This window comes from Hydractinia symbiolongicarpus, chromosome 11, assembly GCF_029227915.1.
Source record: "Hydractinia symbiolongicarpus strain clone_291-10 chromosome 11, HSymV2.1, whole genome shotgun sequence".
Lineage (NCBI taxonomy): Eukaryota > Metazoa > Cnidaria > Hydrozoa > Anthoathecata > Hydractiniidae > Hydractinia > Hydractinia symbiolongicarpus.
The window spans coordinates 11106970-11118215 of NC_079885.1; the positions used below are offsets into that span (position 1 = coordinate 11106970).

The 11246-nt window shown below is 33.7% G+C and overlaps 2 protein-coding genes across 2 annotated transcripts; one reads left to right on the top strand and one right to left on the bottom strand.

Moving 5' to 3' along the window:
- Window positions 1-2208: 2208 nt before the first annotated feature.
- Window positions 2209-3893, top strand: LOC130614214 (1-aminocyclopropane-1-carboxylate synthase-like protein 1). Its single transcript, XM_057435637.1, has one exon. It carries the CDS (start codon window positions 2209-2211, stop codon window positions 3460-3462), a length of 1254 nt encoding a protein of 417 aa, XP_057291620.1. The 3' UTR covers window positions 3463-3893.
- A 2578-nt stretch (window positions 3894-6471) lies between these two features.
- Window positions 6472-9074, bottom strand: LOC130614518 (1-aminocyclopropane-1-carboxylate synthase-like protein 1). Its single transcript, XM_057435947.1, has one exon. The coding sequence runs from the start codon at window positions 8424-8426 to the stop codon at window positions 7122-7124; it is 1305 nt and encodes a 434-aa protein (XP_057291930.1). The 5' UTR covers window positions 8427-9074; the 3' UTR covers window positions 6472-7121.
- Between the last annotated feature and the right edge of the window lie 2172 nt (window positions 9075-11246).

Below are 11246 nucleotides of genomic sequence, written 5' to 3' on the forward strand. Positions count from 1 at the left end.
CTATCTATCTATCTATCTATCTATCTATCTATCTATCTATCTATCTATCTATCTATCTATCTATCTATCTATCTATCTATCTATCTATCTATCTATCTATCTATCTATCTCCTCAGGCGATTTTAAAAATTCTGCCTTCGCGGGCGGAAATCAACAAGACCCAACTTTGTACTTTTTTTGCTTTTGGCCTCTCGGATGCCAGACTATATTCTATATTGGCACAACCGAATATCAGCAAAACAATGCATCGGGTATATTGCCTTTTACTGACATGATTTGATTGAAGTTTTTGTTTGTGTTGATTAATAATAGGCATTATATTATTTCTCTTTCTTGGATTAAAAATGCAGCAAAGTTTTTTTTCGAAGTTAGAGATAATTAATTATTAATAATGCGTTTTTAAGCATTTTGCCCAAAAGATTTCAACCAATGCGATGGATGTCTGACTAATTTTAAAGGGAAAGTTAAGAGAGAGAAGAGAAGATACGAAACAAATTTTGTCGAGGAATTTTAAATAAAAGAGAAAAGAACAGTTTATATTGCGTAAAATTGTTATATATTAAGCTATAACAGCAAACAAGAGAGTATTTTATTAAGCGAAAGGAGAAGTTTAAAAGGATTTATGTTTGCATGTACGTTTCGCTAAATTTTGACTATAAAGAATTTGCTTTAACCGCAGAGAGTCACGAATCAGGAAAGTAACACAGTAGAAAGTAACACCTATATTATTAACAAACATTTCGTCTTTAATAATAGCCGTATTCCGTCTGTCTGTCTGTCCGCGAAAGCCACGTCCTGTTACGGAAACTCGAAATGCGATATATAAAGGACAGGCGACCCCGCAGATTTTTTTACTGGTTGACAATTCTATAATAATAGCCGTATTCTGTCTGTCTGCGCAAAATGGTACCTCAAGTAGCGAGACACACAGAATTCAGTTGGTAAAGCACGCGTAGTCCTGTGAATTTATCCACGGTCCACTGAATAGTCTACATTATAATACCCCTATACGTCTGTCTGTCACGGAAAATGCTAACTGCAGTAGCGAGACACGCAAAATGTAGTAAATAAAGGCCGGGCGAACCCGTGGGTTTATCTATGGGTAACCGACTTGTTTATTATAAATATAAACATCGTCAACCTCGTTCCCAGGGCATTTTGCCTTGTTGATAAAGCTGCCACTCCGAAATCACGGCTCAGGGGCCACAAGACACTGGGGACGAGGATGAAACGTCGTTTTAATGCTTTGAAAGAAGATTTTGTTAGTAACTGTATTATGCGTTTGAAATTGCTTGCGGCTGAGGCGCATCCCTTCTAGGTCCACAACGGGGGCTCGGGAATCTTAAGAATGCTCAAGGTTTCTCAAGAAGAAGTCTTCGCCCGGAGTAAAAATATACAGTCAACTTTCCAACTTTTCTAACATCAACTTTAATATAAATCTGCTTTGGGTTTTGTAGATTTTCAACAGCTCTTTCAGATTAAGTGAAAACCATTCATAATTGATTGTACACAAATTTATATTCTTACTGTATTCTTACTGTACTTTGGACAGATGTAAGCACGACGTACAATATAACTTCAAAGCTTACAAGCCTTTTTTAACCTAGTTCCTATGACTTAATTTGAAAGGAATTCTTTTGTTTTTTGCGCATTCAATATTATCAAAAGAAATGTGCGAATTATTTATATTCTCCTCGAATACCAATTCTTATAATTAATTGTGCAATATAGTGTACATTAGTGCCCGCAGTTTTTTTGATTGATCATAGCTTTTATTCGGCATGCTATGAAGTCCTGAAAATTGCTCACTTTTCCTTTGAATGGGGCTTGTAATGAAAAAGAAATTTTTGCAAAAAAAATTTATACTTTGCGCGGCGTATTGTATTTCCAGGACAGGGTATCTTTTTGAACACTTTCATGAATAATTTTTATAAACTTTCATGCAAATTGGTGTTTAGCGTGATTTCTGTTTCCTCTGACGTTTTTTTACCTAGAATCTGTCTAAAGGGAGCTTTTTATCACCAAAAAATGTTTAGTTCTGAATTTATGGCCAGTAGGCACTGGACTAAAAAACCCTGTGTTTAGGATTATACTACCTGTCATATAGAAGTATCCGTGTGGTTCCACCGTTCTTTAACTGCTTTATAAAACTTTTTCTTCCATAACCAAGCTGATGGTGCACCCATTTTTTCATTTTAGAAGTATAAAATGTTCTCCAACCGCATCCAGCGAGCATGTGAGAGTAACTCGTTTCTTCTCAACGCACTTGAAGCGCTGAGAATAAATGCGTATCATATTGAAGACAATCCTAATGGAATCATTAATCTTGGAATATCAGAAAACAAACTTATATATGACGTCGTTCGAGAGAAAATCTCTACCGTAGATATGAAACACATTCCGGAAAAATATTCTCACTATTGCAATTTTTGTGGCAATGATGAATTTCGTGACAAGTTGGCAAGCATGTTCAATCATTACATGAAACCCAAGTTAGCAATCAAACGAGAGAATGTATTTGTTTTTAATGGCAGTGACCCAGCTATTGAATGTTTAGGGTCTGCATTCTGTGACGAGAATGACGGGTTTTTAACGCCGACGCCGTATTATTATGCTTTCAAGAGCGATCTTCGTCAAAGAACTGGTGCCGTCATTTATCCAATTCATCTGCCAAGCAAAAGCGGTGAAAGTGGTTCATATAAAATGACAACACCAGATTTGGAGATCGCCTTACAAGAAGCAAAACAAAAAGGAGTGGCCATCAAAGCCTTGTTGATATCAAATCCATACAATCCATTGGGAACAATATTCTCTTTGGCAGAATTAGAAGAGTATGCCGAGTTTTGTCTCAAACACAATATCCACTTTATCTGTGATGAGATATATTATTTCTCCGTTTACGATGAAGAAGTATCAATAAAGAGTATCTTATCCCTGCCAAATTTCTCCAAATACAAAGATATCATTCATGTGGTTTGGGGATTCAGTAAAGATTTTGCATTGTCAGGGTATCGTTGTGGGATAGTTATAACTTACAATTCTTTCCTTCAGAATGCAATCAGCGAAGTGTCTTTATATACAGCTTTACCATCGTGTGCTCAGTACATACTGGAAGCTTTGATCTCTGATTTCGATTGGATGGATAACCTCGCCAAAGTCAATCATGAGAGATTGAAGAAAGCTTTACTTATCGTCACAAGGACAATGGATGACACTGGTGTAAGCTACATAAAACCTTCAGGCGGTTTGTTTTTATGGTTAAATTTTAAAAACCATCTGAAATCAGATTCCGAAGAAGAAGAGAAAAAGTTATTTGAGTTGTTTATGCAACATGGTGTGTATGTAGCACCTGGATTTGCATTTGGTTCAAGAGAACACGGATGGTTTCGAATTGTATTTTCTGTAGGTGATGAGCAGCTGAAATTAGCCATGAAGAGACTAAAAGCTTGTCTTACAGCATAAAATGGATTGAACGATAAAATCTTGTAAACCAATATTGTTAATCTCAACAGAGATTAATTTTAAAACTGAATTATTATGTGAAGGGCTTCTAACAGCATTTTGTGTTGCTCTCAATGAGACGTATATTTTCATTCTTAACCTTTGCGTAAGCAGTTTTTGTTCTAAATTAGTGCCACAACTCAATAGTAATTCAAAATGTTAAATTTACTGATAATTATTAAATAGAAAGGAAGCTAGAGTACTATGTTCACCAGATCCTACGACACTGGAATACTTTTTGAGATAAATGATTATATTATTATTATTTTTTATATTGGGGCTGTAGGCATCTAGATAACTAGCTCTGGTTAAATAGTAAACGTAGCCAAATGAAGCCTTAATGTAGTTAAGTAGCTACCTTTTATTGCTTTCATGAAAGTTCATTTCGCAAAATACAATGGCTTAGTAGTTTTTTTAGCTGGACAGGGTAACGACGGGCTGTCTCTTGTGTTTTTATTTAAACCAAAGCTGTCATAAAATTTCACTGGAAAACGTATCAAGTTAAAAATAATAGACAGCAGGGTGTTCTTTTCAGTTTAAACAACACATAAGTGTGACGGAGGTTCAATGTTGGTCAATGTTCTGTATTGTAACAGCTTGATTGTTCTTTACTTGTTGCTTGTTACGATTGTTGTTATTATTATAAACCCCCGGATAGCCTCATCATTTGTATTGGTACCGCTATAAACGAGGGTCCTTCAAAGAGGGTCCTAGTGCATTTAAAGCTCCAGTGTGTTCGGTCAGTTGTGTTTTTTAAATAAAGTATATTGAGTTCGCACGTGTTCTTAGTTCGTACGTAATTCTTACAATTTGATTATTGTTCTTGTAAACATCAAGTAACATCTTTTTTGTCCGTGTTTTGTTTTCTTTATTTTTCTCACTTCAGGATGCGCTACATTAATTATCAGTCGCATCAATTTTTTTAGATTTCAACTTCAAATTTTTAAAATGTATCTTAACACAGCTCTACTCATGAGTTTGATATCAAATGACATCCAATAGGAGCACATATAGAATGCAACGACTTTAGGGAAAAGTTGTAATATACTTCCAAAGACTGAATTATAAGTATGCTCATTTTCCATTTCCAATTGCAACAGTTCCTTAACTATATAAAATCCTTAAATATAAAGATTTACAAACTGGCAGACAACAATATTAGCTTTAAAAATATTACCATTTATCTTGGCACTCATTAAACAATATAAATATTGTCGTTTCATGAACAAATGAGTTTATTCTAGGCTACAGTTATAGCTGGCACCGACAGGCGAAATTATTCCTAATTATTCATTAGCTAAGGAAATAAATAGAGGGTCAAAATTAGTCAATTAGATCACAGTGATTAAAAGTTATTAATTTCTTAGAACGTAGATAGAAGCAATAGATTCGTGTGTTTCTCGAACCAATTTTCTTTCTTTCTAAAATTTAACTTTCCAAAGTGCGAGTAATTATATTTCAGGAAGCTGATAGGAAATACTATTAATATGAGTATTTCCGTCATTATTATTAATGGTTTCTTTCACTTTTCTTCGGGTCCAACCGGACTCTTGGTCGGTGATCTTTTTATAATCCAAGTCTATAATATGAAGTTCCAGCCATGGTCCGATACATCACTGCACACAAAAGATAAAGGACACATTATACATGAAAAGCATGTATCCCTATAGACAGATAATGTCCTTGACACAAGAAGCGATTACAAAATCATAATATTTATTTCATGGTAACTTTCTTTGTGGTAGCTGCAATACACCTTATTGGTAAAAAGAATCCGCAAAAAGTGACTAAATTTTAGCTAGATGACTAATATTTTTTGCCGACTAAAATTTTTGCCGACTTTTTTATTACCGACCAAACTTTTTGGCCGACCATCTTTTTTGCTGTTTTTTCTTCCTTGTTGCTAATTTTTATCAGTTGTATGCAATTATTCTTGAAATTCACTAAACTTAAACTTTTTTATATACATACAACTATTTTTGTTGTTGATTTTTTATTTTGAAAAAAAAACCTTCAAATCTAAACTTTCTTCATCATTTTTGTCTAGAAATTAGTCGGCAAAAAGAAACTAAATTCAAAAATTTAATTAGCAAAAAAGTGACTAAATTTTATCCAAGTGACTAATACTTTTGACGACCTTTTATTTTTGCCGACTAACCGATAAGATATATGCCAGCTCGTAAGGCTACAGCTTTATTAACTGCAAATCACGCTCCCAGGGTTTGGAAAAGATTTCAGGAAGATATCTTCTTAATAAGAGATCTCACGCAATAAGGACGGTAGCTTAGACGAAGAAAACAAGAGGTATGGTACAGGAATTGCAACCGTCGTCTTAAAGTATCATCTTACGCACAGAAGGACTGAAAGCGCGCGTAAAATAATGAAAACAAACTTTTTTTGTGAAATGAAACAAAACGACTTTTCTAAGACAAGAGATGTTGTTTTTCTTCCTTTGCAAACAACAAGATTGAGGATATCGTATTTGTTTGGTTTTATGAGTTAAAATTTCGATTACCTATAAATTTCTTTACACCTAAGTACAAGAAACCCGTATAAACACTCAAAGAAACGTATTTCTTTGAGTTTATTTTAAAGAAATTAAAAAGCCTACTTTAAAGAAATAAAAAATGCATGCTTAATGAAAATAAAACATTTCGCACTTCTCGAAAATGGCAACGAAACTTCTCTTAGTTTCATGACCGAAAAAAAAGAGACTTATTTCGCATAAACAACGCCTTACTTCCAAACAGGTACTCGAAACAAACCGTTAAGAAGTTTAACAGAAAATTAGGAACCGGATTGGTAGAAACGTAATAATGTCTACGTTATCCTGTGTAAGGATTGTAATGCTGTTTATGTCGGTGAATTGAAACGAATGTTCAAACACATCAGCAGGAGAACAAAAGGGCCGTACGCAACAGTGGTACAGACAAACAAAGCTGGAAGAATGATGGAAAAATAAAAGAATTATAGGCCCAGAGTCCGGTTAAACAGGTATAAAGATAAAAGAAACCAAGAATAATATAAATATAAATACTCATATTAATAGTATTTCCTATCAATTTTAAGAAATATAATTACACGCACTACCTAAAAAGATCACATTTTCATAGGGCAAATTTATTTGAATCAATAAATTGTTTCCATTCAGGTCCGTAAAAAGTTAATTACTTTAGTTTCTGTGATCTGATTGTCTAATTTTGATTTTAAACTAATAAAGAGTCAAAGATGATTTCGATCACCGTCATTTAATAGCTGTCAAAACGTAGCCAAGAATAAACTCGCTTATTCATGACATAAAAATATTCATATTACTTAAAAAGAAAAAATTAGAAAAGTTGGAATTGAGCAAAATTATATACAAATACAAATCACATTTACAAGTAAAATCAACTGTTTAATTAGATCCTTTTATTTAGCAGTGATTTCGTTTTTGTCTCTTTCCAGGTGGAGAATCATAAAATTCAATTAAAAATTAAATCTAAACTATGGTTTGGTTGATCGTGGTACGAATAATTGAGGCATTACTATACCTCTGCCGTATTTTAGGGAGATTATTTGCATACTGGTTTATTATTGTTTAAATCTTCTGCGTTTTGATTATTTTCCACATCCACATTTTAATTAAGACTTAATTTCTTTACAGCATCTCCAACCTTTTTTACACCATCTAACGTTTTGATACAAATTGCAAATCTTTTTAAAGCTAACTTTAACTGCTCACCATCAATAGAAAATACGACACGAAACCAACCATGTTCTCTTGAATAAAATGCGAATCCCGGAGCAATATACAAACCATTCTGCATAAATAACTCATACAACTTTTTCTCATCCTCTTCTGTATCTGATTTTAGGTAATTCGAAAGGTTTAGCCATATAAAAAACCCGCCCGATGGTTTTATATATTTCACACCAACATCATCTAGCGTCTTTGTGACGGTACGCAAAGCTCCCTTTAGTCGTTCATGGTTTTGATTGTTAAATCGATCTATCCAATTGAAATCTGACACAATACTTTCCAATGCATACTGAGCAACTGTTGGGACAGTAGTATAAATTGAGATTTGACCCAAAGCCTTTAAGAGATAGTCATTGTAAGATATAATGACTCCACAACGGTAACCTGATAATCCAAAATCTTTACTGAAAGCCCAAATCACATGAATGATATCTTTGTATTTGGCGAAATTTGGCAAGGATAAAATACTTTTCATCGATGCTTCTTCATCAAAAACGGAGAAATAATATATCTCATCACAGATAAAGTGGATATTGTGTTTGAGACAAAACTGAGCATACGCTTCTAACTCTTTTAAAGAGAATATTGTTCCCAATGGATTGTATGGATTTGTTATCAACAAAGCTTTGATGGCCACTCCGTTCTGCTTTGCTTCTTCTAAGGCGAACTCCAAATCTTGTGTTGTCATATTATATGAACCACTTCCAATGCTTTTGCTTGACAGCTGAGCAGGATATATAATTGTCTCGCTCCTTTGGCGAAGGTCATTGTAAAAGGCTCCATAATATGGCGCTGGTGTTAAGAATCCTTCGTGTTTATCGCAAAATGCAATGCCTAAACATTCGACAGCAGGACCACCACCATTGGTTACAAATAAATTCTCTCGTTTAATTGTCAACTTGGGTTTCATGTAATGATTAAACATGCTTGCCAACTTGTCACGAAATTCATCATTGCCACAAAAATTGCAATAGTGGGAATATTTTTCTGGTATCTGTTTCATATCCACTTCAGAAAGTTTTTCTCCGATGATGTCGTAAATAATCTTGTTTTCGGCTGTACCAAGATTAATAATTCCCCTGGGATTGTCTCGAGCGTCATAAGCATTCGCTCTACAGATTTCCAGAGCATCAACCAGAAATGATTTGAGATTACAGGCGCGTTGTATGCGTTGGGAAAACATATTCAGTTCTAATTAAAAGAAATGTAAATTAAGCAAGAGATGCAGTTTACCATTTTACAGAAGAAGCTAGATAAATTTTAATAATTACTTCACGGTTTACTTAATTATACAATAGCTAGTCTCAGGCTAGACGGAACGAACCGCAAAAGGCTTTTACTCTGACAACTAAGCTAAAAAAAAAAAAATTTATTAAGATAGAATGAACTTTAATTAATGCATGATGAGTTCTCATCAGTGGCGGATTAAGGGTTTGTCAAGCTAGTCGGGTGGACGTACTTAATTTTCGTCAAAAGCCTTGTTGTTGCAATTTCAAAACGTATTTTGCTTAAGCACAAAAATTTTCCAATGTGGCTTTCGTAATATGCTCCGGGTTGAATTTCTATAGAATTTCTACACATAATACACACATGCATGCATTATATAGTTGAGCGCATATTCATTAATGATGTGGCGTAATACGTAAGAAACTGCTTAATTATCCTGCGACTTACTTCGGATGTTGTTTTATTAGGGGGCACAAAATTCAGTTATTTGCTTTAATTCACTGTAAAAATTGTAGCGTATACCCCCTAATTCAATCTCGCTGTACTTCGACTTAATTGTTGTATTAGGGGGTGAAAATTATAAATAATGGTAACATGTGACCGTAAAAAGCATAAACCAACCCTCGTAATTTTAACACAAGTAAGTCAAATAAGGTGAAAATATTCATTAAAGCGTAGTGGCTTGTGAAACACCGTTAAAAATAAAAACTAACGATGCTTTACTTCGTCGCACAATAGTTTTTCGCAACAGAAATAAAATAATAAACAACATATCTACTTTTGAAGATTTATTATCAAGGTCATAAAACAGCAAAGAAAAAAGAACTTGACAAAAATAGTACAACTATTCCCTGATAAATTTATTGCGACTGACTTGTGAAGAGATTTCCGTATGCTGAATTGAATATGAAACTTTGAAGGCGTAGCTAGCATGGGTGGTGTTCGTACAAAGTTTTTTTTGTCAGCTGGAGAAAGAAAAGGCATGATGGTTTTTAAGTTGGATAAAGAAAGTTGTTGTGCTTAGCAATACGAATTTTTGAATTGAAAGTAGATGGGAAGTGAAATAAGGTGCTCCTTTTAAATCAACAATTTTAGCTAAAAAGAATGGTTTACTTTGCAAAGACCTCAAAGAATACTATTTTCTGGTGAATTTTGCTTATCGATGGATGGTATTTAGGTAGAAGTAGATTTTGTAATGTTTCTAATGTGTTTTTAGCTAGTTAGAATGCAGATAAATTGTGCAGAAAAACTTCATACTATTTTTGAACTAGTAAGATAAAAAATCTATAAAATTTTTGTTAGTTTTATAAAAACAGAAAATGACTTATTCACATAAAAAACAATTTTATGTTGTCTTGTATAAATTTTATTCTGCTTTTTCTCTCACACAGGGTTGTGTAAAACGGTACTCTTATTTAGCTGGTCACCAAAAATCTATTCAAATATGCTCTCCAACGTAGAGAGGAAGCCATGTGATACACAAAAATTTGTAGTTCTTAAAAAAATGCCTCTTGGATAGAGGGTTGAAATACTCAATAATTTTTTCAAAGCCTGCAGAAATTTTGACTTTAACACGGTGTGCAAACCGGTCACTATGAAACATGTCATTTTAAGTAAACTAACTTTAAATCTCAGTATGAAACTGGCTAATATATAGACCTGTCCCTGCTTGGTTTTCCTCATCTCGGTTTTAATGAATTTTTGCGCTAATTGGACTTTATGCGCTAAGTAAATAACGCCCTTAAACGCCTTGAGTTCTTTTACCGGCCATTTCTTAGTGACTTTGTAAAAAAAAAAGGACTAACTTGTTTAAATTCCTGTATCCGGCCCTGCTCATGTTATATTTTTCGTAACATGTGACGTCTACTGTATGCAAAATATGTTATACAAATGGTTATAAGCACCCTAGTAGCTAGCTACATGTTTCGTCATGTAAGTTTTATTGTAAAAGGCGCAGCTATTTAAGTACGTCATCCAATACATCTTGTAATTTATGTTTGCAGTAAAAACAGTGCACTTAAATAACTACTCTCAATGGCGCCAAATTTTGACATATTTCGACTAATTTATCAAATACAAAGTGTCATCATTCCTCAAGGTTTTTTATTGCTACTTGCCATACCTCGCAATTTTTATGTATTTTGAAAAACTAATAATTTTTAGCTTTTAAAGTATAGATGATTTCGAAGGCAAATTACAAAACCCTAATGAGGCAGCAGTGTTGTTCTCCAAGCTTAGTAAGGTGAGAGTTATTGCCTTTGGCAGCCGAAAAGGCACATTTGTCGTTTAACTTTATGTCAGATATTTTCGTTTAACATATGGCAGGCAAAACATAAGTATAGGTTTTATAGTTTTTACCGTTTAACGTCTTATTACTGCATATCCATGAAAGTTATGAAAACTTCAGGCTAATAAAAAACCTTTCTGTAAAAAGCTACCGGAGAGCAACTTCGACTTTTGGCAACAAGCTGCAAAAATGATATTTCACGTTACATCACATTAGGCAGATTGTAAATTTGTTTTTCGTTGCAACAAAATCATGCTAACAAAAATTTAAAACATATGCAAAGATTTGTTATTTAAACAAAATTCTAACATTTTCTTACCTCTAAATTACAAAAATCTTTTTTTAACCCTCTACAGATAGGTTGACACGGCAAGAAGTGACACTCAAGCTAAGGCTAATAAAAAACCTTCCTGTAAAAAGCTACCGGAGACCAACTTCGACTTTTGGCAACAAGCTGCAAAAATAACATTTCACGTTACATCACATTAG